General features: G+C 38.8%; 1 protein-coding gene across 2 annotated transcripts; it reads right to left on the bottom strand.

Moving 5' to 3' along the window:
- Positions 1-2,205: 2,205 nt before the first annotated feature.
- On the bottom strand, positions 2,206-27,122 carry EXO1 (exonuclease 1). 2 transcript variants are annotated; one of them, XM_083348249.1, is made up of 15 exons: positions 26,946-27,122; positions 25,780-25,916; positions 24,681-24,861; positions 23,255-23,374; positions 21,505-21,628; positions 19,802-19,939; positions 17,781-17,993; positions 14,272-14,459; positions 13,686-13,782; positions 11,091-11,319; positions 10,517-10,760; positions 7,967-8,444; positions 7,372-7,470; positions 3,225-3,415; positions 2,206-2,403 (listed from the first exon to the last, which is right to left on the bottom strand). In XM_083348249.1, exons 3-15 carry the CDS (start codon positions 24,839-24,841, stop codon positions 2,256-2,258), a joined length of 2,430 nt encoding a protein of 809 aa, XP_083204375.1. In that variant the 5' UTR covers positions 24,842-24,861; positions 25,780-25,916; positions 26,946-27,122; the 3' UTR covers positions 2,206-2,255. The 2 variants fall into 2 exon arrangements, with proteins under 2 accessions (XP_083204375.1, XP_083204376.1); XM_083348250.1 differs by lacking the exons at positions 3,225-3,415; positions 25,780-25,916 and having other exon boundaries at positions 2,247-2,403.
- Between the last annotated feature and the right edge of the window lie 649 nt (positions 27,123-27,771).

Here is a 27,771-nt window from a genome sequence, read left to right as displayed (position 1 = left end):
GCAGTGAATTATTTTTCAAAAGGTACCAGTGGACCTCAGACGGCTGCTTGGTTGTATGTTGTTGCAGGCTTTGTTTAGTGCCCAAGTAGTTTGGACCAGAAGTGATTTGGACCAGAAGAGATTCAAGGTGCTGGTGATGACCTATAAAGCCCTAAATGGCATGGGTCCGGATTATCTCAGGGAGCACCTGCTGCCAGCATCAACTTCCCATCGTTCTGTGCGCTTCCACAGGGAGGGCCTCCTCAGGGTCCCACCGGTCAGGGAATGCCGGCGGGCGATCCCCAGGGGGAGGGCGTTCTCTGTGGGCGTACCTGCCCTATGGAATAAATTGCCGGTGGAACTCCGGATCACCCCCGACCTTCGTTCGTTTCGCCGGGACCTAAAAAATTGGCTTTTTGAGTTAGCTGGCCTGGACTGAGGGGTTTTAAGGTTTTTAAATTCTAATTTAAAATTTTGGGGCTATTGATTTAATTTTATTTTAATTTTTATATTGTAGTTTTAATTTTGCCCTGTAAACCGCCCCGAGTCCTTCGGGAAAAGGGCGGTATATAAATTGAATTAAATAAATAAATAAAATAAATAATAATAGTACTGTCTTAAATCCAAATTACGTGTTTTAAACTCTCAGTGCACTCAAACCAATACAATCAAATTGATTTTGAGCAGCAGCTCCGTCTCTGACAACTTGGATATGTACTGTAATTGCATTTTAAGTGCCTTATATGTGAAACATTCATTGTTCTAATAGCAAATTTGGGTGATGAGTACTGCTAGGAAAATAATGAGTTTCGGCAGAGATGCAAGAAGGAAGCATTTCCTTCAATTTTAGAATAGATATACATATATTTAGATGTTTTAAAGAACTGCCACCATTCAAGGACTTCTTTGTAATCCACTATCATTCCCACTTGATTATGATTGTATGAAATTCAGCATTTTTGTTGTTGTTGTTAGTTGCGAAGTCGTGTACGAACCATCACGACCCTATGGACAATGTTCCTCCAGGCCTTCCTGTCCTCTACCATCTTCTGGAGTCCATTTAAGCTCACGCCTACTGCTTCAGTGACTCCATTCAGCCACCTCATTCTCTGTCGTCCCCTTCTTCTATTGCCCTCAACCTTTCCCAGCATTAGGCTCTTCTCCAGTGAGTCCTTCCTTCTCATTAGGTGGCCAAAGTATTTGAGTTTTAGCTTCAGGATCTGGCCTTCTAAAGAGCAGTCAGGGTTGATCTCCTCTAGGACTGACCGGTTTGATCGCCTTGCAGTCCAAGGGACTCGCAGGAGTCTTCTCCAGCACCATAGTTCAAAGGCTTCAATTCTTTGGCGCTCAGCCTTTCTTATGGTCCAGCTTTCACTGCCATACATTGCAACTGGGAAGACCATAGCATAGACTATACGCACTTTTGTTGACAGGGTGATGTCTCTGCTTTTTAGTGTGCTGTCTAGATTTGCCATGGCTTTCCTCCCCAGGAGCAAGCGTCTTTTAATTTCTTGGCTACAGTCCCCATCTGCAGTGATCTTGGAGCCCAGGAAAATAAAATCTGTCACTACCTCCATTTCCTCCCCATCTATTTGCCAGGAATTGAGAGGGCCAGATGCCATGATCTTGGTTTTCTTAATGTTTAGTTTCAACCCAAGTTTTGCACTCTCCTTCTTCACTCGCAACAAGAGGCTCTTTAGTTCCTCTTCACTTTCTGCCATTAGAGTGGTATCATCTGCATATCTTAGGTTGTTGATGTTTCTTCCGGCAATCTTAATTCCAACTTTTGATTCATCTAGCCCTGCCTTTCTCATGATGTGCTCTGCATATAGGTTAAATAGGCAATTCAGCATAAGAAATTAATTTTTAATTATAAAATATAATCTAAATATTTCAAATATTTAAGTATACCTGTTCTCCTAATATTTCAGATTTTACTTCCTTTATTGAATTATTTAGACCCACTATGTTGCAGATTCCACAATGTAATATTTTGTAATCTAAATATTCATTGTTCAGCTTGGACTTTTTCCAAGTTTTTTTTACAATCATGCATATGATATAGCCAAGCAATCTATTTGTATCAAAAGATTTTATTAAATGCAGCAAAAAGCATACTATTGTTTCATTTTGCTTCTTTCAAAGCAGAAGTTGATAATGTTAGCTGATATATATATATATATATATATACACACAAGTGTTACTTTGATTTTTTTTGTGTCCAGAAATAATGAATCTAAATTCATGCAGAAATTGGATGGGGATTACAGAATTGCTCAGATCTGCAGTACGACTTCACTGAAATATTTTCCAGTGCATTTATCAAAAGTTTCATCACATATGTCTGGAGGCAGTTGGTTATTGTTATCTTTAATTGGAGACAATGGTTTTGAGTTTTTACAAGAAGGTAGTATTTCTGATTCCCTACAAGCAAAAAAAAAGTATGATTAGTAATGATATAGACAAGCATTAACAAAGTTTAAAGTGAATTGAATTTATTGTCAGTCTACTCAGAGCTACATTTGTACTGCATACCAATAAAAATAACTGGCTGGCTTTTTCTCTCTTTCCACTGCTTCCCCGCTATGTTTTGGAAAGTAAGTCCTGCCAAAGTGAATTACTCAAGATGGGAAGAAAATATATTGCTTTTGTCTCAAGAAGCAGCAATCTCTTTTTGTTCCCCAGCAGCAGGGGGTACTAACAAAGTCAAGGAGAAACTGCTTTATTGGAAAATAATGAACCTAGAAGGAATGAGAACATATTTCTGAAAACTGCCTCTGGGATAAAAATTAATACTTCAGGAGAAGAAGATAACTGATAGTTTGGTTTTGTTCTGACTTTAAAAACAATCCCTTAGAACATGTGTATTTTGTTATGAGTAAAGAAATATATAGAGAAGTCAGAATTAAATTAATCTGTAGATAAATGCAGAGATTAAGCCAATGGAAGAATTCTGCTGTTTTTGAAAAAGCTACAACCACAGGAGATAAAAGTTTATTTCCTTGGCATATATGTATGTTTTTTCCCCTCCCTTATCTAAAGTGAACCACTCTTGGCAGCCTCCATCAGCAGACAAACTTAATTCTCTGGGGATTCAAATGGTTACTTTAAGGGCTATAAATGCACTATTCTGTTGAAAAGTCATTAAGCTAATGACATGCTTTAGGGCCATATATTGTTTCATCAATACTTCCCTTTCTCTCTTGAAATAAAGCAAATGAACATCTAGATTAAAAAGGATTCACCTTTTGAACTGGAAGCTCTTCCAGAGATCATTAATTTTCACCTGCAGTCCTGACTTGTTTTCAGTATCATGGTGTTTTTTCTTTAAACTTGTTATTTTCTTGCTTAAGCCACTAACTTTGGCGGGTACCAGTAATTTATGTTTTGCCACAACAGAAGATTTTAGAGAATTGGCTCTACATAATGCAGGAATCTGAAGAGAGAGAAAAAAATCTTTTGTTTCAATAAAGTCTTGTAAATTGTCCCAGTAAACAGTTGACACTGAAAGAAGAGAATATTTGTAGTTCAAGGTTGAACTGTGGGATCCTTGATGATCTCTGAGCTAGGTGGTTTCCTTGCAGACATTTCATTATCAAACTAGGTAACATTATCTGTGCAGGCACATTACCTAGTTTGGCAATGAAACCTCTGAAAGAAAACTACCTCGCTCAGGAAGCATCAAGGACTGACAGAGTTGACATTGTATGCATGAAGAAGGTACTGATTACCCTCAATATTAATAATAAACTTTAAAAAATTCCAAGGTACCTTTTGGTTTGTATTTCATTTTTGTGAACACAGCTATTAAAAGTAATTTTATAGCTGAACTTACATGTCATTTCAAACACTTAAAAACTGGATTTGTATAGCACACTTAACTCTAAAACAAGTTAGCAGCACACAACTGGATTTTCATTTGATGCTAGTAAATAAACTGGGTGTCAAGGGTGAAACTTTGGCAGCTACATGCTTCTGCGTTTCAACTTGCCTTTAGATTAAGGGGGGGGGAGGTGTTACTTTCAAGGGGGTAAGGAGAAACAAAACTTCCTCAATTCAGCTGAAGACTGAGGGAACCCGAAGCTTTGTCAAGGACACCAGAACAGGTGTGGATTTGAAGCAGACGGTTCCCATAAAAAGTGAACTTGTTAATATGGATTACATAAGAAGTTGGAGGTTTGGCTGGGAAAATTGTTTAAGTCTATGAATTGGTTTTGGAAGTTCAGAGTTAGTTTTACTTTGACATAACCATGCAGTGTATTCAATAAACAGTAAATATTTCAAAAACAGAATGAAACTGGAGTTTTATTTGGATTTTTCAACTGGATGTTGATACTGGATTAGTGAGAGAGCACGATTCATATAACATGCTGAGAAAAAAGCTGGGCTTCTTACAATATAATAACCAGAAACAATTCCATGTTAGTCTTGTCTAATTGTTATGTAAACTCACCCCAAAATATTTCTGAAATAGTTTCATTTGTATTAAAGGATCATGTGTACACACACACACACACAGGGAAAGAGAAAAAGAGAGAGAAAGAACATGTTTTTTTATATCCTACCATTTGATTAAGAAAACAAAATAATGATCATTGAAACTTTAACCAGTATTAAAACACAGTGGAAACAATATAATAATATAATTGTTGTTAAGATATAAATACAATTACACAAAGGTTAATATAGACATACTTCAAGAATGAGGAAAAAGAAGTAACTAACCACAAGATGTCAGTATAATACTGAAGAATATAAAGAAGTATTTTAATCTACTAATGACATTTTGAGCGTTCTGTAGGCAAAGATTATTAAAAATGGCTTACAGCAGAGAATTTTAAAAAACAATAAATCACACAAAAAAGAAAAAGCTAAAATAATCCATTACAATCTTTTCAGTGTATCTTTATATGAGGCTCCATTGCTCAGAGTTCATTCTCTCCTGTTAAATACAGTATCAGAATTTTTATTCGGTAGGGATCAACTGACTAATCATATTATTTCCAAAATGAAAATTAACAATATCCTCCTATTAAGGAAATTAAAGACACAGAAAAAATCCAATTGAACATGTTTGATCAACTATCAAAACCAGCTGTTGTTCAACCGAATCCCAAATCTTATGATCAGAGATGAAAATTATAAACATAGAATCTGTACTTCTGTTCACTAAATGATTTTTTAAATGAAATCAAATGTAGTGTTTTAGAAGATTCTAGCATATAAAGTAACTTCTCACTTTAAAAAAATACTGCACAACTTTGACTCAAACCATGCTATAGACCTCTTCATGAGCTTCGGGAGAGAGCATTCCTTATTCTCTCTTTCCTCTGTGTAAGAGGTGAGGGATATAACATGATCTGAAACAATGAACTTTGCATGATTTAAAGCCCTTCACACAGGCTTAATTAAATAAGTATTATCAATTGCACTGCAATTGGCAGCCTAAGCTGAGATGCCTTAGGCAACTTAATGATTTTATAATAGATGTGAGGGTCAAATAAAAAAAATATCAGATTTCATCCAAAGCTGACTTTGGTTGAAACAAATTCACTGAATTTGCATATGTTGCCATGCTGCTTCAGTTTAAAATGAATATGACAGCCGAGATAGCCTAGTCCAGGGGTAGGCAACCTCGGCTCTTTTATGACTCATGGACTTCAACTCCCAGAATTCCTGAGTCAGCTATAGGTTGCCTACCCCTGGCCTAGTCTGAAGCTCACATCCAATAGCTCAGTTGTGGTTTTAGCTACCATTTGAAAACAGGCATTTATCGCTTGTAAGAAACTACTGGTAGCCCTAACATAATATGACAACCTTATGTATACAGGTAGTCCTTCACCTACAACCGCAAGTGAGCCCAAATTTTCTGTTGCTAAGTGAGAAATTTATTAAGTATTTGCCCCATTTTACAACCTCTCTTGCCACAGTTAAGTGAGTCACTGAAGTGGTTAATAACATGGTTGTCAAGTGAATTTGGCTACCCCATTTATTTTGCTTGTCAGAAGTTTACAGAAGGTGATCGATCAGCTGACTGCGAGGCACTGCAACCGTTACAAATATGAGTCAGTTGCCAAGCATCTGAATTTTGATCAAGTGACCATGGGGATGCTGCAACAGACGTTAAGTGTGAAAAACTGTCGCAAGTCGCATTTTTCAGTGCCATTGTAACTTCAGTCACTAAATGAACTGTTGTTTAAGTTGAGGACTCCCTTTACTTTCAGAGTACTAGGAATAGCTCTGAGATAATAGCTCTGAGCTGCAACTGCCAAAAAAGCCAACACAGTGCTAGGCCGCATTAACAGAGGGATATAATCAAGAGCTCGTGAAGTATTAATACCATTTTGTAACGCCTTGGTAAGGCCACACTTGGAATACTGCATCCAGTTTTGGTTACCACAGTGTAAAAAAGATGTTGTGACTCTAGAACAGACATGTCAAACACAAGGCCCGGGGGCCAGATCCGGCCCGCAAAGTGGCTTCATGTGGCCCGCAAAGCCATCCTGGAAACAGTGAGGGAACGGACCCCACTGCCTTGGCCCTGGCCCAGAGACCCTCCTTCTGCCAGAGACCCTCAGATCTGTCCCACTCCTGCCCAGGCCCCCATTGATGCGAATGATGTAGAGCTGGCCATGCCCACCCAGTAGGCCATACGCACTCTAGCCACGCCCACCCTGGCCATACCCACCCAGCCCCCTGAGGGCAACCGCAATGCTGATGCAGCCCTCAATGAAATTGAGTTTGACACCCCTGCTCTAGAAAGAGTACAGAGAAGAGCAACAAAGATGATTAGGGGACTGGAGGCTAAAACACATAAGGAACGGTTGCTGGAATTGGGTATATCTAGTTTAATGAAGAGAAGGGCTAGGGTTGACAGCGATAGCAGTGTTCCAATATCTCAGGGGATGCCACAAAGAGGAGGGAAGTCAAGCTATTCTCCAAAGCACTGAAGGCAGGACAAGAAACAATGGATGGAAAGTAAGCAAAGAGAGAAGCAACCTAGAACTAAAGAGAAATTTCCTGACAGTTAGAACAATTAACCAGTGGAACAACCTGCCTCCAGAAGTGGTGAATGCTCCAACACTGGAAGTTTTTAAGAAGAGACTGGACAGCCATTTGCCTGAAATGGCATAGGGTTTCCTGCCTAAGCAGGGGGTTGTACTAGATGACCTCCAAGGTCCCTTCCAACTTTATTATTATTATTACTGTTGTTGTTAAATAGAGGGGAGAACAGTAGTACTATTTTAGTCATATAGCAGGATTTTGGTGATCATAAGTAATATTTAGAATATGTTATAATTAATCCATATATGTTAAGACAGGTCCTGTTTCCAAGTCATACTTTACTATTTTGGTAGAAAACAAGAATTATAAATGAAGAACAAGATATACCATATTTTTAGAAACTGTGTTCTTGTTATCTATAAATTCTGAAAATGGAAGGATCTGAGAATTCAGATGATCACCTGGTTCTGGATTGCTGTCAGATTCCTGCCGTTAAAAAAAGACAAGCATTGTTTTACATTAAATGTGAAATGGCTGAAGCTATACCTAAATGAAATACAGTAAAAACAGTTACGATTTTTCAGTCAGTATGCTCCTTAAAAGTGATATTAGAATCGATTTCCAGTAACTAGCAAAGTGACACAACAGTTATAATCCTGTAGTAACTTTAATGAAAGTCAGCCCTGTTAAAACCAATTATGATATATATCGGAATATCTGTTAGAAAATGAAGATAAATATCTGATAGCTTATCATGTTTTGACACTCTAACAGTTAATGAAATTAAAATGTATTAGTTTACAGCAATAATCAGACCGTCAGGCAGGCAGGCAGACTTTGAGGTTTCATAAACAGAAGTTATTTTATAAATGCAGAGACAGATGTGTAACGATTGCAATAAATAAGGACAGTTTCAGACAATCCCTGGAGAGTGCCATGATAATTTAATAAACTGCTGAACTGAAACATAGAATAATCTTACTTTGGCAGGAATAGCATTTTTCTCGGCAACTGGTGATTTTTCTGAAGTATCCACTCTGCTTGGCAACAGCTTGTCAAGATTCTGTTTTGATGAACATTGCAGATCTTTCAAAGGTGATGTCTCTTCATCCGAATTTTTATTTGCTGGTGTGGTTATTTGTGTGCCAGTTACACTACAGTCTTTATTTGTGTCTTTACTGTGTCTTTGGAACTGCTTTAGCAATGCTATGGTGTCTGAAAGGCTAGGAGTTGCACATTTCTCTGCAAAGCTTCTAGACCAAGTGAAACAGCTGGACTGTCCTACTCTAGGTGCTGAGAAGATTCTTTCTATTTCTCCAGTCTCCGATGAACATGGACTATGGTCTTCTGTTAATGTGTTTATTTCCTTAGTTGGACTATCAGCCTCATTGTCCTGGAGAGGCTGATCAGTTTTATTCTTTGATATAGTCTCAGACAGATCCCCAATGTTGCAGAAAAACCTAACATACATTGAACAAGTATAGGAAGAGATGAGATATAACATTAAAAGCTGGGTGCATTAATCTAATCATGTTAAAATGATACATTTTTACTGAAAGAGGAAATGATGAACATATGTTAAAATTATGGACACATGCAGAAATAATTGATTAGAAATTAGTGAATTATAACAACCTCTAGACCAGACATGTCAAACACAAGGCCCGGGGGCCGGATTCGGCCCATGAAGTGGTTTCATGTGGCCCACGAAGCCATCCTGGAAACAGTGAGGGAACGGCCCCCACTGCCTTGGCCCACTCCTGCCCAGGCCCCCATAGGCACCCTTGATGTGAACGATGTAGAGCTGGCCACGCCCACCCAGTAGGCCATATGCACTCTAGCCACGCCCACCCAGTAGACCACGCCCACCCTGGCCATACCCACCCGGCCCCCTGAGGGCAACTGCAATGCTGATGCGGCCCTCAATGAAATTGAGTTTGACACCCCTGCTCTAGACCTATGATTTCTTACAACTCTCAATAGTTTTATTTATGTAATAGGTCAAAACACAATAGTTAATATTTAATGTTATGTTAAAAAAAATCTAAGAATCAGATGATGCATTTTAATTCTAAAGATTCTAAAGACATGAGTGTACTCATTCAACCAGAAAGCCAAGAGATAAAACAAATAAATATGTTGAACACATTGCAACATTAATGCAATTCTACTTTGTCATAGATAAGTAGAATCTTCAACTATAACACTGCTCCACCAAGAGCCTTAAGTAACACCAGCTGCCTGCAATTAGTGCAGGTTCGCATCCCACCAGGCTCAAGGTTGACTCAGCCTTCCATCCTTCCGAGGTAGGTAAAATGAGGACCCAGATTGTTGGGGTCAATTAAGCTGACTTTGTAATAATGCCGCTTGGGGGTGTGTGTGAAAGCCCTAATAAGCAGGCATATACATAGAATGAAGGCTACTGCTAAGCTTGTAAGCCGCCCTGAGTCTTCGGAGAAGGGCGGGATATAAATGGAATTAAAAATAAAAATAAAAAAACATGCTTTCTAACTTCATTATATGGTCCACCTCTATAGTGAAATAATAAATAGCTATGTATGAACATACTATGCATATTAGTTTTTGGTGGCATAGCCTGTTTTATTTCTTACAAATAAGAAAAAGATACTTTGTGATTCTAAGCTATATAACCTTTTGGGTTTGTTTTTTTCATATACAGTACACAATGTATAACACCAGAAACAGACAGGAGAAAGTATTGCCCGTGTCTAATGAGATCGTAAGCATATATTTTTTTTACTAAAAGAATATTTTTTTAAAATGATCAAATGCTAGTAAAAATGTTTAAAGTTTGTGGGTTAAAACAAATGTTCATACCCTTCAAGAAATGTGTGTCAGCAAATGAATGATTAATGGCAACTTTAAGATGTGTAGACTTCAACTCCCAGAATGGAAGAAGCTTCCCGGCTAGGAAATTTTGGGAGTTTTTTTTTTTTTTTAAATCCCATTTATATCCCGCCCTTCTCCGAAGACTCAGGGCGGCTTACAATCTAAGAAGCACAAATCAATGTGCTTAGCAATAGCCTTCATTCTATGTATATGCCTGCTTATTAGGGCTTTCGCCCCCCCCCCAAGCGGCATTATTACAAAGTCAGCTTATTGCCCCCAACAATCTGGGTCCTCATTTTACCTACCTCGGAAGGATGGAAGGCTGAGTCAACCTTGAGCCTGGTGGGATGTGAACCTGCACTAATTGCAGGCAGCTGGTGTTACTTAAGGAGGCATTAGCCCACTGCTCCACCAAGGCTCCACACACCTTAAGATAGAGAAATAGTGGTTGTAGACACTGCAATTCCCAGAATTCTCAGCCAGCAGCTTCTTACCTGGAGAGCTCTAGTTTGACCAAAGTAGCTGTGATATTACCGTAATTATATTTGCTAATGTATTGTGTAGTCCTGATTAGACCATCTGATTTCACTGATACTGTTTAAGGTTTTTTTTTAAAAAAGATTATTTTGCTTTTTTAAAAAAAATAACTGAAACTGCTGGAACCCAATTTAAAGATACATACCTGCTTCTGGTTCCTGGTACAACAACTGCACCATTTTTTTCATTCTCCTTCTGCAAAATAGTGGCAAATTTATTTCTAAGTCTGGGCTGAACACAAGACTTGTCCTTGTTTTTGCACGAGTCCTGGGAAGTACAGACTGCAGATGTTCCATCAAAAAGCTGCTGGTGCTCATCGCATTTTTCTGTTTTGGTTTTTTTTGAATTTGAAAAATACTGGCTTAACAGTTCTTCGTCTGATGCTTCTTCTAAATATATAAAAGATGAATTAAGTTTAACTGTACTAGATCTATACCATAATTTTTAACCGATTGATACTAATAGAGTAGACCCTACTGTAGCTGTATTCTCGTTTACCACAAGAGAAAAAGTTAAAAGAAGTAAACAAATTGTTTGTTTTAACATAGGTGTTGTTTGGGTGATATATAGAAAAATATATATAAGGAATTAAGAAAGATGCTATAGGTAAATGTTTATTCTTTCCTAACCATTGTATTGAGCATTCAAGATTCAAGTGCTAAAGGTAAAATTAGAATAAGACTTTGGTGTGTGTGTGTGTAAAAATGTAGCAATCATACCATGCCTTGGTCTTTTTGCCACTAGCATTTTGCTAGGAAGTTTGAGTCCTTTTAAGTTAATTAGCCGCTCAATCCCTCGGGTAGTGGGTTTCTCTAACAAAGGTGTTGAATTTGTGACGATTTTCGCAGTAAAGCAGGGGTTATAGTCCTTGTTCCAAATACTCTTTAAATAGGATGACTTCTCATGAGTATAACTGACATCCCAGCTATGGCTTCTTCGTTGTACAGGCTATACCAAAAGAATAGAAAAAAAACACCCCACAAAGTTATATTACTCTCTGTTTCTCTAAATTACATTAGAGCTAACTTTATTACTAGTTCAGTTTTCTCAATCATGTTTTGGTACCTTGCCACTGGACACTGAACAAACGGAATCTAGGATAGTGATCAAGCCCACTTAAAAGATTGAGTGTTGCAATCTTTTCAAGTCATGTATGTTTTAACACCTTTCTGATTGGGAAACCCTTGAAATACAGCTGCCTATGTGATAATGACTTTAGTTTTACAATGGCTTTAGCTTTTCCAGATTATGTGCTGGCCAAAACTGGTTTAACTCTTCTCCAGATTATGTTCTACAAAGACATTTGGATCCTTTTCTTTTGTACTGCCTGAATTGTTGCCAAATATGAACCCAGGAGTTTCCATTTATCCTGGTGAAATTTATCTTGCTGGGTCTCTGTCCATTGCCCTGGTTTGTCAAAATTCTCCTGACTTTTATTTAAATTTATTTTTGACATTAACCAAAATTTTATTATTACAAATTGAACAACAAAATATATAGTAACACTAAATATTAACAAGAGAATATATAGCTAATTGCTTTATAACATGAAAAATAACCTATCTGATGATCTTATTTGTATACAGTTTCCCGGTAGTTATCAGGACTGAACTAAAATTTGGAATTTTGGGGGAATTTCTGAACATTTACTAACTAAAAAATAAAATATTCCTTTCCATAGGATAGCTGGAGTGATTAGCAAGCAAGAGTGACATGACTTCTGAGTAGCATATATTACAGAATGGCCAGTTCAATAATACGTGTAATGTTGCTGGGTTTTTTTTAATCATAATAAATGTGTGATGTCAATTCAACCATACCCTCTACACATATTTATTCTTAGAAGAGAATATGCCTTTTTTCAAAGCCGAAGCTGGTAAAGCGTTCAGTCTAGTAAGAGTAAAATGCTCATCTGTGAGGAGTGAAGATGAATATTGAAATACATAAAGTATATTTTATCTCTGATCCTTGCTAGTGATTTCTAACCTGGTTTGTATTCCTTTTCTTTAGGTGGTGTGCAAATCCGGTAACTCAATGTATTTTATCTAAGTCATGTATAAAGATGCTAAACAACACAGGGCCTAAACCCGTAGTATTGTAGTCGAAACTTTCTTCCAGCTTAAACTGAAGCCATCAATATATGCCTGTTGGGTATAATTGTTTAATTCTGTATCCATCCAAAAGTAGAACAGACCAGTCCCAATTCTGCCACATCTCATGGAAGTCAAGTTATATTATGTCTGCCTCTTTCTTTTGGTGAACTAAACTGGACAGTATCAAAAAAGGAAATCAGGTTGGCTTGGCGCAATTATTTTTAGTAAAGTCACTGGTTTTTTTTCCTAAACTGACTACTGACTACTTAATAACCTCTCCTGGAATGTTGTCTGGTATCAATATCAATTGACTGAAAATATGTGAGTCCCTTTCCTCCTATTTTTGAAAGTAGGAACAATTGTCCTTCTCCAATTTTCTAATGGTCCATGATTTGTGAAAAATCACATAAAAGGCATCACAGGAAGCACAAACCAACAAAATCACAAAATTCTCCAATATGATACCAGTCACAAAAAAGGAAGGCTTATCAGCATAGCATCTATAAAATCTCCTTTCCTACAAGTGATTGATAGTTACAAAGTCAAATCTAATGTGTAGTTAACAAGCAAGTCCTGTTGAATCAGATCACATTAAAGGGGTGAATACAGAGGATACTTTTGCCTGAAAAGACTCAACAAGGACAAAGATAGTTTTGCCTCCAAGTGGTTGTTAACAATGTATCATCTAAAATTGTAGTTTTGATATAGGATTTTTAGTATAATATATTTCAAATCCTGGCATAAAATGTATAACTCTATATACTTCAGATTTATCAACGTCTCAGTTCTCCTAGGTCTGTGGTGGCGAACCTATGGCATGCATGCCACAGGTGGCACGCAGAGCCCTCTCTGTGGGCACGTGTGCTGTTGCCCGAGTCCTAGGCCTTCAGGTGGGTTTTATAAAACTTTTTTGCTTTAGATCTCTGCTGCCGTCTGCAAAAAAAAAGTTCAATCAATCAATCAATTTCAACTTCTCACAAAGTTGGAATTGATTGATTGAACTTTTTAGTCCCACCCAGTCTGTGATTACCACTGCAGCCATGCCCACCCAATGGGCCATGCCCACCCGGCACCCGACAATACATAAGTGGGTTTTGGGTTGCAGCTTGGGCATTCGGTCTCTAAAAGGTTCACCATCACTGTCCTAGGTCAAGCAAGTATATAAAGACAAGATTGTTTCTGATAGACCATTAAAATATTTTTTTAGATACAAAATATTACCGGTGATACATCAGGATCGTAGTCATCAATTTGCTCCATTGTGATAATGTCTTTATTTCCAAGTGCAATTTGAAAAGCAGTCCTATCATCAAGGTATCTAAGTTAATCCATCTCAGAAAAAAAATACCACTTTTAATTAGAACTTTCTGTTTTTATAGCTTCATTTTATGGAGTTCATAACTCTGCACAATTCATAGAAATGTTCATGCAGCTTTAGACATAGGAAAAACAAGACTTCACTCTTTGTTTTAAGTAAATATAAGCTTAAATAACTTAATAGCTAGCCAAGGGATTAAGAGTGCATATAACCTAATCCCAGTTTAATTTTTCTGGAAGTTTCAATGAGATTATGAAATGCCAGGCTTCCTATAATGACCTATATTATTTGAAAAAAGCATTACTATTTATTTAAACTTGATACTATTCTGAAAGAGATCAACATAAGTTAAATTAAATCTAAACAGCAATTCATCTAGAAACATTTCCTTTTTTTTGCAATATCAGTGCTTAAAGATTGATGTAGAAACAATTTGGTGACCATTTATGCCCTCAAGGTATATTACATTTTTTATTTGTTAAAGGATACTTTCCAGCATAAACTAGAGTTTCTGGATCAACATCATCTTCATAAGGATTCAAGGGAACAAGTTTCCTTCTGACTGGGTCAAAAACCAACTGATAGAGGAAAGTATTATTAGCACGAATAAATCCTTGGATGTATTCTTCAGATACCAAAATATTCATTTTTAAATACTGTCCCATTTTTCCAATAACCTGTCAGGAAAACAAACAAACAGTGTTCATCAGTAATAGCAAACACAAGTGCTTAGCTCCTAAATAATCTCTTCAGTCACTTTAGGGATAATTTCCATAATGATCATCTGTCCTCCTATCATATCATCCCCTAATGTTCTTAGAAACAGATGTTCAGAAAGAAACTTAACATCCAAGCCAATACCTTTATGGATCTACATATGAGTGATTTGGACTTTGCATGAAGAAAATCTAGAACATCTGGGTTATGAGAAGATTATTTTCTAAACAGAGGACTGCTCTTCTTTTTTTTACTCTATAGGGACAATTAAAACATTAAATTAAAACTGTCTCTAGGGTGAAAGAGAACATCCCTTCTCTTCCCATTACAAAACTGTAAAAGTATAAGTATATGGAGCCAAATATAATTCAAGCAAACATGCAATGATAAAAAACATAATAAGAAAATAGTAGGGCTTCACTTCAATAATAATTTAGAAGTGGTTTTGAATATCATGTAAGCACAGCTTCTTTGTGCTATTCATTAAAATAGACAGAAAGCCTAGAAAAGCAGTATCACTGCTTTTAAGGTACCCAGTATGAAAATGAAACAAGCCACAGCTATATGAGGTTGGAAAACTTGCTATGTGGAATAGTGGTACATCCCCTGAAACAGGAAATACATTCATCTTTGGAGGAAAAAAAAACATCCTCTATCCCAGGGGTGTCAAACTGTCGGCACACGGGCTGGATGCGTCACCAGGAAACTGCGCCCACCCCATTGCCGGCAATGGAGAAAAACCTCTGATACGTCGCGCGACATGTCTGCTCTATCCTAATGTTCACATCTCTCAGTGAGTGGATGATACCTGAGCAAGCATGTACACTAACTTATAGTTAGTAGATCATCTAGGCTTCTGGCTATTTAATATGCAAACCTGGACAGGAACTGCCAAGTTCAGAGCACAGCAAAGAATTTTTCTTCATTAATAGATCAGTAAACTCTCCTGTCAAGAAAGATAGTGCTTCTAATTCCTTTCCATCATTCAGTCTGTGATTACCTAGGTTCTGCTCTGTGTTCCCCATGATCAGGGGTAGGCATCCTTGGCTCTTTTATGACTTGGGGACTTGAAAACCCAGAATTCCTGAACCAGCCATGCTGACTCAGGAATTCTGGGAGTTGAAGTCCACAAGTCATAAAAGAGCCAAGGTTGCCTACCCCTGCCCATGAGAAACACTGTTAAAAGCATCAGGAATTAACGACAGAAGAAAGAAGATGCTTTTTGAATAAGAGTTAAGAAGCTTGGATCACTTCTCCCTCAATGAATCTTGATGTGCAACCTCAATATTAGGTAACTTTTCTCTTAGATCAATGTGCAAATTTAAATCCAATACATTGCTTCTCTTGTATGGAAGTTCTTTGAAAGGATTGCCTAAATTAGATGATTCCAAATCAGCCTCTGGAAGCATGATGGCCTCTTTTTAAGTGGGAGGATATGAAGTAGAAATCACCTCCGGATAATGGAGATTGAGGTTGTTTTTACAAAGAAAGAAATAAAAATTGATTTCTAGTATAGAGACTGCGCTGGGAGACAAGGATCTTTAAATATGTTTGTCTAAATTGCATTCTGATTGATTTTGCATAACTTGCATATTGTTGTGAGATGTTGCACTACTTGTATAAGTCCCACTGGGACCAACCGCCGGAAGCTGTATGAATAGATTTTGATTGTACTGAGATGCTAGGGCACAAACCCAACATTACCACACCTCTAGAAAATGGTACCTGCCATGCTCAGTTACCTGAATGCTGGAAGAAATAAATTGGGTGCATTCCTAAATAAGGACATTTACTATAAGAATCCCATCTGCTCCCCTGAATCAACTGAGTAGCAAGCACAGAACTTAACACTTTTTGTCATAACAATCCCTTTGGAACACACAAGCAATTCTAACCCTTTTACTGGGTCTTGAGCCAATGTGTAATATAATCCTTTTTCTGCAGTACAAGTATCATTAAAGATGATGAACTTATTTCTTATTTTTTTAAGGAGAAATATAGCCCAAACATAAATGAAAGGAAGGAATAATTAATTTGATTCAGAATCTTTAACAGGCACTATGGAGAGAGTTTTATATCTATATCTATCTATATCTATATATTGAGCACTAACAAATTTGATTATAATGAAATCATTTGATTGTCAGTGATAGCAACTTATCCCAAAATTTGTTATCATTGTCAAATTATATTAAAACACTTAAAAAAACCTTTAGAGTTGTATTTATGCTACCCTGCTCAAAACAAACAAAACAGAAAGAAAAAGAAAGATAAAAAACAAACAGGAAGTTAAAGTGGGGGGAAAGGAGTTAGTTCCAGATCCGAGCCAAACACTTTACATGTCATTATTTTAATTTCTACTACCCTCTGACAAGAAACAAGTAGATGACACTGTGTTGACTAGTCTTGAATTTGCTGTGAACGCCAAAGGCCTTCACTAATTATTACCCAACACAAACAACCATATGCCTCTCTTACAGATCATCACGTATTGTTATGAGGCAAATTCTGAAATGTTTAAGGCAATGGCCTGAATACCTGATAAATATAAAATCCACCCATCCCAACTTAATGACTTATACTGAGTTAGATTGCATTCACAACAACAGGGACATCCGTCATGGAAGACCTTGAACTCCTCAGAGGAAAATTCTTAGTTGCTGACTGTGCAACACTTCTGAGTTGTAAGGGGGGCGGGGCGCTGGAAAGGTGCTTTAGAGCTTGTGAGAATGTGCATGTAGTGTCTATCCGCCACATTTTTTCCCCCTGGAATTGTGTTGCAGCATACAGCTGACGATACCAACTGATGATTTGGCTGCTTTAAGGAAGTGCCAACAAATAGAACCTGCTTGTCATCCGAGGATCTTTTTCTCTTTGCATCCAAAGTGCTGCCAGCCTATGACACATATATTTATCAATTGTAGCTACGGATTCTTCTGTCTGATAGCATCCAGGCCTTAAGGGGAAAGGGCAGCCTCCTCAATTTAATGAGCTGCTTCTCAAACTTTAGAGGCTCTGATAGGAAAGGGTAAAATTAGGCCCTTTTTTATTAGATCTGTTTGCTTATTAAGTGCTGACACCTAGTGGGTTTAGAGGCTCCTATGCTGTTATCCTGGTAAAGGAAAGAGTTCTTGTGTAAACTGACTTGGCTGCTTCTCCAAGGGCTCAGAAACAAGGCAGGAGAAACGCTCAAAGGGGAACTTTTTTTGTTTGTTTGTTTGCTTAGGATTCTTACGATCCCCGAAAATACAAGATAAATCAAGATACAGAGAACATATTACCTTTATAATATCGGGGTTATTGGCTATCTTTAACAGTTTGCAAGACTTGCCTAAGCCGATACCGTGAATGGATGGAAGGTAGTCACAGCCAGAAAGAATGCACATGTAGCGGAATTTCTCTTCTGTAAAGACGTCCCCAAGCTGTTTGCACATTCCGAGGCGGGCTTGGTCAATTTCTAAACCATTTCCAAACTTGTCAATTTTAAGAAACACCTTGAAATGCAAACGAAATCACGAATGAATGTGTATTTTCAAGGAACATCCACCAGGCGTATCAACAGCATCAAAATGGTAGGTAGGATTGGGTGTTCAAACGTCTGCCTCACTTCAATGGGCATGCAAAAAGGGAAGAGGTTTTGGTTGCCCTAGGTACCTGCTCACCATTTTGACGCTATTGAACATTGCCAATTTTATCTAGTATCAATACATTCAACGTTTATCTAAATTAAGGGTATGAGTGCAGCTACATACAGCAATCTTTCCCTTTTTTGCTACGGCTGAAAACCCAACTTCAACTTGCCTCAGATGTAGCAAAATATTTCTCGAAAACTATTTTGTCAAATGCACGTCAAGGGATATCAACAAATATCAACCAGGCTTATACAACACTTTTGTAACATTTTGCATATATTTTGAAAACTTTGCATATATTATACATAGTATTGTTACAAGGAAACATTAAGTAAACATTAATGACCTACGCTCATTCCGCCGGGACCTGAAGACTTGGCTCTTTGAGCTCTCTGACCCAGGCTGAGAATTTTAACTGGGGTTTTATTTTCAGGGATAATTTAATCTTTTAATTCTCTTTTAACTTTGTATTTTATATTGATATGATTTTAAAATGCCCTATAAACCGCCCTGAGTCCTTCGGGAAAGGGCGGTATATAAATCTAATAAAATCTAAATCTAATCTAAAATCTAAGTTAATTGATGCAAGACTTTGGAGGATTTTACAGTTGGAATAAATTAAAAAAAAATAGAGTCTCATTATACAATGTTATTTAGTTTTAGGCCTAATGAGAAATTAATTACAAAGCAATTAGGGTTATTTTACATGCCCTTATCATAAATACTTCTAAGTGTAGGGCAGACATGATGTAAAAGTAGTGGCAAAGAGATGCACCATCAGTCAAAAGTCCTCAGTTTTATTCTCACTTCTGCCATGAACTCCTTAAATGTTCTTAATAAATTATGCCTTTTCAGCATAAGTCACCTACCTTCTTGTAAGCATAAGATCAACATTAAATATTTCAAGTGTACACATAGGTATATTTACAAGCATGTGTCCATATGAAGACACACATACACACACAATTCTGAATTCCCTTTAGAAATATCAAGTTTCAGATCTAAGCCTATGAAAGCAAATCCTCCCGTATGACATGGTTCCAACAGACAGATGAATAAAGCAGAACTCCGAGGGTTGAAAATTCCTCAGAGAACATGTTTATTAGTTACAAAGTATCAGCAGGATCAAAAGTGAAACCAAGTCTGAAATTCTCACTAAAAGTTTCCGGTTACAAAATATAATGTCTCACCCACAAAACTATGCTATCACTACGTTCCCCAATACATTCATTTGGCCAGCTTTCTAATAAAAACGCCCAGTCCCTGATTGCGGGAGCAGTAGATGACCTTGGTTCCCATGGGACAGATTATTATGACTATTGAAGCACCTGGGCCAGCCCCCCCTCCCTCCGTCCTGTGTGGCAACCTAGAATGAAGAGAAAGACGGCTGCAACCAGGCTCACTGTAGAGTTGACGCCACATACGAAAAAACAAAAACAAAATTTAAGCATCCATGCTTGCTTGTATAAATTGCATGTTGTCAATTTCTAAACCATGTGGTTGTCTCCTTTTAGGCTGGTTGTTCAAGTCTGCCTTAACCAATTGATGATGTAAAATTTTGCCATATTTAAGGCTGGCAGCGGAAGAGAGTGCAAAGGCGGGTGAGCAGATGAAGACCCTGCACTGGATCATAGAGGAATAAGAAGTAGTTTTCCATGCAGACTACCTACCTTTTTGCACCCAAAAGTGAGGAGATCAGAATCCTCTGTAATTATAGCTTGGACCATGCCAGTTTTGTTCAAATAAGCTAACTGAGCATCAGCTTCATAAGGCGCAACAAGACAATCTACTCCTTGGGCTCTGGCAGCCTGAAAACAAACAAAAAAAGTAATCCAACATTCAAAATGCTCATCATAATACCACACATTAACATGTAAAACTACTTTGTAATAAATGAAACTGTTCAACTACTAGATACAACTTGAATATTGGGACTGGGATCCTGGAAAGCTAGTATTTGAGTTTAGGACAAAGAATACTAGCCTTCCAGGACTCCAGTTGCAATATTCAAGTTGTATCTCCTTGGGTAAATCACATGCTAAAGTTGGAACTTAATCTAATCTAATCCAATCCAATCTCTTTTGCCTCAGTTTCTTGAATTCATGAATTACATTTTCTATGCAGGTAGTCCTCGACTTACGACCACAATCAAGCCCAAATTTTCTGTTGCTAAGCGAAACATTTGTTAAGTGAGTTTTGCCCCATTTTATAACCTTTCCTGCCACAATTGTTAAGTAAATCATTGTAGTTGTTAAGTTAGCGAGACGGTTAAGTGACTCTGGCTTCGCCATTGACTTTGCTTGTCAGAAGGCCGCAAAAGGGGATCACGTGATCCTGGGACACATAACTGTAATAAATACTGGTCAGTCGCCAAGCATCTGAATTTTGATCACGTGACCATGGGGAGACTGCAATGGTCATGTGAAAACTGGTCATTTTTTCAGTGCTGTTGTAATTTTGAAGTGTCACTAAACGGACTGTTCTAAATCAAGGACTACCTGTACTTTTCTTGTCCTTCAACCAGCTTTTACTAGTTTCCTCACAGACTTGGGGAGGGGGAAACATACCTCCTTGTTGGGGAACATGTTGCTGGTCTAACATGTATGGAGGTGGGGGGAGAGGGAGAGGGAGGGAGAGGGAGAGGGAGGGAGGGAGGGAGGGAGAGAGAGAGAGAGAGAGAGAGAGAGAGAGAGAGAGAGAGAGAGAGAGAGAGAGAGAGAGAGAAATGAAGAGGCTGCACAAAGGCCACTATCAATTTGCCTTCCTTGTAAACCTAAATACACTTTCATTTCTAAAAGAATCCAGTCATACCAGGTTACTAATCGACCATAAATTTTATAGTAGTATAAAAGTATAGAGTGTAAAAGTAATATTGCACATAGCTCTCACAAATCTTGCAAACAGTAATTAGACTGTACACTTTAGACTGGAGCTAGATCTCATCTAAATGAAATCCACATTGAATACTAGATGTTGGAAGAATTTTACCCTAGATTTGTAGCTCATTTAGTAAGATCACCTAGTTAAAACTGATACATCTGAACTGCATATTAATCAGCTCAGTATTAGGCCTTATATATACTCCAGGTAGCAAAAAATGGGGGGGAGGGAGAGATAGATGCTCCCCCACTATAATAATAAACTTTTTATTAATTTAGCAATTGTGGAAAAATACTTTTGTCTCAAATGATATCTTTTATTATAGACATACCACTAAAGTATATGATTTAGGTTACAATAAAATAAACACAGTTCATTGTTTTGCTCCAAACTAAGTTATGCAAGCTTAAGATTGATAGCAAAGGCAAATGCTATAAATCAAGCTATGTAAAGTGAAATTCATAGTAGGCAACCTGCTAGCATAAATACTTACCTTAATCACTTCACGGGCCATTGCATGTGTAACATTAATGCTGCGAGAAAAGCATTCTCTTGCTTCTGATAATTTGCCTTCACGGAGCAGCTGTTTCCCTTTTAGGAGATTTGCTTGTCGTTTTCTTCAAAATAACATAACACATCCATTGTCTAAGAGACATTCATAACAAATAAGCACAATAACGTGCTATTCTCCCCAAAACTATCTTTACATTTTGAGATTTATTATTTACTAAGCTTAAGAATCAGATATAAAAGACAACAATAGTCAACATCATAAAGTCCAGTAATAATACGTTCATTGCTATTATTATTAGCATATGGCATTGTTACATTAGCCAGGAAACAACAATGCTATTGCAGAGTGGTAGCTTGGCTGCCAATTTACCAGATCTGTTGTAGGACATGTTCATGTGTTTTCCAAGGTGTGCCACAGGAGGGCGAGCTAGCTTTGTACCAGAAAGAAAGATGAGTGAATTTTCATGCAGCGTCATCCATGGTCCCTTCCTTCCCCAGAATCTCCTCACAAATGAGTGCCGCAGTTGGGAAGGTTCAAAGCGGGCCAGAATTTGACTGCATGTATGAAGCACCGAAGTGGTACCTATTTATTTACTTGCATTTGAACTGTCAGGTGGACAGAAACTGAGGAGAGTGATGGGACCTTACTCTGACATACTAGAATTCAAACCATTGGACCAGAGACCATCTCCAGTGTCATTAAGTTACTGAGCCACTTGTGCCTATTCTTCATTCCTAATTGCTATTACTTAGTTAAGTTTAAGTTTATTGAATTTATATACCGCCCTTTTCCCGTAGGACTCAGGGCGGTTTACAAAGTATTTAAAAACATCAATACAATACAAGAATTAAAAACAGTTAAAATAATTAAATTTGATCCCTGAGGGGGGAAAAAAACTCTCAGCCTGGGCCGGAAAGCTCAAAGAGCCAGGTCTTCAGGTCCCGGCGGAATGACCGAAGGTCGGGGGCAGTCCTAAGCTCCACGGGCAGCTGGTTCCAAAGGGCAGGCGCCCCCACAGAGAAGGCCCTCCCCCTGGGTGTTATCCGCCAGCAGTCTTTTACAGGCGGCACCCTGAGAAGGCCCTCCAAGTGGGAGCGCACAGGACGAAGGAAACTTGATGCCGGCAGTAGGTGTTCTCTCAAATATCCCGGACCCAAGCCATTTAGGGCTTTATAGGTCATCACCAGCACCTTGAATCTCACCCGGAGGGCAACCGGAAGCCAATGTAGCTCGCGGAGTAGAGGTGTTACATGGGAGTATCGGGAAACCCCCATCACAACTCGCGCAGCAGCATTCTGCACCAGCTGAAGCTTGTAATAGTAGGGGTGTGTGTATGTGCAGTATCTTTGTATGTATGAATAGGTAGGTAGGTAGGTAGGTGATAAAAAGGAAGGAAGGAAGGAAGGAAGGAAGGAAGGAAGGAAGGAAGGAAGGAAGGAAGGAAGGAAGGAAGGAAGGAAGGATTGATTTGTATGTTGTTTCCCAACTCATAGGAATGCCTTGGGGATTTTTTCTCTCTGTAATGTCAGGTCAGATCCAGCTCATTTCATCTCAATCTTTATTTTGCTGATTTACCCCTTCTTACCAAATTTTGGTCCAACTTTATTTTTGAAGAATTATCCTGCTAGAAAACAGAATTCTAATTTCTTTCGAACATTCTGTTGGGTTGGAAAAATTTAAAAAAAAAAGGAACATCCCCAGCTTCTTAGTAAACACAAACATAACTTACTCCCTTCTTGTTTTTTCAACTTCCTTTTTTGAAGGCAGAGTGCATCCATCAAATACCAGAATTGGTTTAACTCCAAATGATAAAAGCATATCAACAAGTTTCATGCAATAAACTACGTATCTGTGAAAAGAAACACCAGCCTCATGCATTTGTCATGACATCTTGAAATATAACATATAACAAGGCTAACTTCTGTTTGCAACAACAAAATTGCCACTAGATTAGGATAGCAATGTGATCACCCAATGTTGCAGTTCACACCATTGTAGCTAAATCTGTATTTTGTGCTTAGTCAGGTACTTAGCATACAGAAGTAAATGAAGAATGTCATCTGACTTAATTAACTGTACTAAACACATCATACAGGAGAAAAAAATTTCATCTTGTATATTAATTTAAGAAAAACCCATGGATTAAAAAGATTAAGTATCTTCTTTTCCAAATATTTTAAAAATTTGTGCTGTAATCCTATCACTGACTATTCACAACTATTTACTATTACTATTTTTAAATGGGATTTGAGAAGTCTTGTTTAAAATTTTTACAAGCATTTAACATGAAAAAGCAATTAAGTTTTTTTCTGTTTATGCATTTAACAACTTACGTATTTAATAAGCTGAAACTTCCCATCTTTTTTACTGATGGAATACATTGGTAGACATTCATGCAGCTCTCAGAATAAGACTATCTTTCCCACACAGTGAACCCTGTTTCAAATTTAGGATTAAAATTCACAGCCTATTTGCTTCAGAAGAGGCCACCAAATCTATTCAAATGCTTGGAGAGAGCATAAGGCTGGGCAACCAGCAACCCATATCATCTTTCATTTGTAATCCAAGCACTCTGAGTTTGTGCCCAAAATTTTATGGTAAAAGATATTTTTGCTACCGTACTTTTTGGCACAAGAACACATAAATAAGCATGGGAACCTAAAGGGGTGTGAAAAAAGAATTAATGTCTGCCCTTTAAAGCTGGTAAAAACAGTTAAAAGCATGACTGAAATTTGGCAGCAAAATCACCAGTTTGGCAACATGAATTTGCATGTGAAATGCTAAAATGCAGAAACATCCAGTTTTAAACACCCCAAATCTTTGAAACCATAAAAATGGGTCTGGCCTCCCTAGTGATGTCACAATAAACAACTTCTACAGCAGGGGTGTCAAACTGCTGGCCCAAAGGCCGGAGGCATCATACTGAAACCGAAAACCGCACCCATCCCATTGCCGGCAATGTGAAAAAAGTCACGATACATCGCGACACGTCACGTGATGTTGAGAGTTTGACACCTCTGTTCTAGAGCCTTCAGGCTGGTCTAGAAGCTTGTTGAAGCCTGCAGGCTAAAAGTAGTTACCATACAAGCACCACAACCACATCCTTTACTGTAACTAGTTTACTCGGTCTCTCAGTCAAATAGTTTTGCACATACTGGTTTGTGGCTTCTCCTTTTGCTAGTTTTTCTGCACATGCATAGGCTCCTTTGTGCAGCCAGCAATAAGTGTCTACACCAACGACTTGTCCTTTGTACTTCTTTACATGAGTAGGTTCAGCTGCCTCTTTGATAAACTGGAGCAAACCTTGGATTCCCATTGTATCATATCAGTTGAATTCTGCAAGGAAAGTAAGGAAAAAAACAAAGCCAACACATTCATAATTGTTCGTGAGCTGGAACAGGAAACTTTACAACACACATCAATAAGATTTTCAAAGTGGCAATAATATGTTGTAGCATGCACTGACAGATCAGCACCAACAGAATGTTCACTTGTACTGAGAATTGTTTTCGATAAATGAGGATTTTATTTATTTATTATTGGGATTTATATGCCACCCTATCTCCCGAAGGACTCAGGGCGGCTAACAACAATAACATACAATAAAACAGAAGTTAAAAGAAAAATTAAATTAATGGCCCTGTAGAATAAATTAAAATTAGTTAAAAATTCAAATTAAAAATTAAAAACATAATTAAAATCCGTCAGTCCAGGTCAGCCTGGTGGAAAAGGAGTGTTTTGAGGCCGCGGCGAAAGGACTGGAGATCTGGGGCCATCCGAAGCTCAGGGGGGAGCTGGTTCCATAGGGCTGGCGCTCCCACAGAGAAGGCCCTCCCCCTGGGGTTGCCAGCCGACATTGTCTAGCCGACGGTACCCTGAGGAGGCCTTCTCTGTGTGAGCGCACTGGGCGATGGGAAGTCGTTCCCGGCAGCAGATGGTCCTGCAAGTATCCTGGGCCTAAGCCATGTAGGGCTTTAAAGGTAAGTACCAGCACCTTTGTAACATTAGAATCAACTTTCAGGACAACAGATCACCACAGGTACAAGACATATTTTCTAGTTCATAGTTTTCTCTTTTTTCATGTTCTCCAAAATCCATAAAATCCTCTGATCTAACGTAATACGAAAAAGAACTGCTTTCTCGTATCCAAGTTATTTCTCTCTGCTTCCTATTCAACTATCTTTTTCCTACTAACACCCAGAAGAATCATATGCAAGCTTAAATGAAATCTCTAAAATAGTACAAATTACCAACCCTGTCATGGTAAGGCGGAGAAGAGGAAAAATGTATCGAAGTAGGTAAATTCTTTCCTTTGGAGCAGACATTCTCTACAAATAAAGTTTTAAACAGAACTGCAGATTCTGAAGCAGCAAGCCATGCACTAAGGGGCACTGAAATCAACGGATTTAATAAAGATCTTAGGTTACGAGATAAAAAAAAATTGAATAGAACTGGAAGGGACCTTGGAGGTCTTCTAGTCCAGCTCCCTGGTCAATCAAGAGGACCTATACCAGGGGTAGGCAACCTCGGCTCTTTTGTGACTCATGGACTTCAACTTCCAGAATTCCTGAGCCAGTTTGGCTGGCTCAGGAATTCTGGGAATTGAAGTCCATGTGTCATAAAAGAGCCGAGGTTGCCTACCCATGACCTATACCAGGGGTAGGCAACCTCGGCTCTTTTATGACTCATGGACTCCAACTCCCAGAATTCCTGAGTCAGCATAGCTGACTCAGGAATTCTGGGAGTTGAAGTCCATGAGTCATATAAGAGCCGAGGTTGCCTACCCCTGACCTATACCATCTCAGACAAGTGACTGTCTAGACCAGGGGTCTTCAAACCTGGCCCTTTTATGACTTGTGGACTTCAACTCCCAGAATTCCTTAGCCAGTGTGCCTCAGCGTGCCTGGCTGAGGAACTCTGGGAGTTGAAGTCCACAAGTCATAAAAGGGCCAAGTTTGAATGAAGACCCCCTGGTCTAGACTCTAGCCTCTTCTTAAAAATCTCCAGTGATGGAGCACCCACGATTTCTGGAGGCAAGTTGTTCCACTGGTTAATTATCCTGACGATCAGGAAGTTTCTCCTTCATTCCAAGTCGCTTCTCTCTTTCATCAGTTTCCAGCCATTGCTTCTTTTCTTTCTTTCTTTTTTTTTTTTTACTCCATCAATCTCGCACCGTTGAAGTCAAAGGGCAACCCGCGCTTAATCTCTCCCTGCATTTACTTGGCGAAACAGACAAAGCCACGACGCCTTTTTTACTAAAAACAGAGGCAATGTGCAGATTCCGCTTGGGGCAGAAATATCTCGGGGGCGGAGGGGGGGGGTCGATCTCACTTTTCCTTGACTATCTCGCCCAGCTCCTGAGGCTGGGGAACCCAAAGCCCGCGAATGACAAACGAGGCGCCCACTCTTGCCCCCAGTACCTGATGCAAGAGCGCAATGGCTGGGATCGGGGCCGCGCCGAACCGCCACCGAGCGAGCCGCTTCTGGCCACTCGGCAAAGAAAGCCCACCCAGCGCGCGAAGCTCTTTCAACCCGCGCGCGCTTCCCAAGCCCCCACCTCCACCCCGCCCTCCTCGCGAGAACGAGAAGAAAGTCGAGGAAGCAATTTAGACCACATCGTCCAGCATGCCGCGCGGCCGAAGGAATTCTTAACCGCGCCTGCTTGGATGCTCACCGCTGCATCTTGGGCGTTGTAGTACAAGCCTTTCTTTCCGCCAGGCAGCGGGCGAGGACTTCGGGAGGCTGAAGTCTCTTTTTAAAGGAGGGCGCGGCTGTTCGTTGCTGTTGGAGTTTTGTTTCGGAAGACGATAAATTAAATGCACTTGTCACACTAATAGGCGGGTATCGCTGGAATCTGGCTTGCTTTATGGCTTACGATGTGTGCATGTTGGCAATTGGATTAATTCAGCGAAGAAACGTTCATTTAGCACAGGGGTCTTCAAACTTGGCCCTTTTATGACTTGTGGACTTCAACTCCCAGAATTCCTCAGCCAGCTTTGCTGGCTGAGGAATTCTGGGAGTTGAAGTCCACAAGTCATAAAAGGGCCAAGTTTGAAGACCCCTGATTTAGCATGTTGTGGAAAAGATATAGTGGACTTAGGGATTATTTTATTACTACTCTCATTTTGTGAGCTTTCAGTGTTTAGTATCGGTATGCCATCTAGAGTCTGCTTTGATCAAGGCAGTACAATAGATGAATCTCATAAATAAACTCCCTTCTACCTATCTTGGCAAGCTCCAGGATCC

The sequence above is a fragment of the Vipera ursinii genome (assembly GCF_947247035.1).
Source record: "Vipera ursinii genome assembly, chromosome: 1".
Classification (NCBI taxonomy): Eukaryota; Metazoa; Chordata; class Lepidosauria; order Squamata; family Viperidae; genus Vipera; species Vipera ursinii.
The sequence above is the reverse complement of the archived record's forward strand: the minus strand, read 5'-3'. Positions and strand labels throughout refer to the sequence as shown.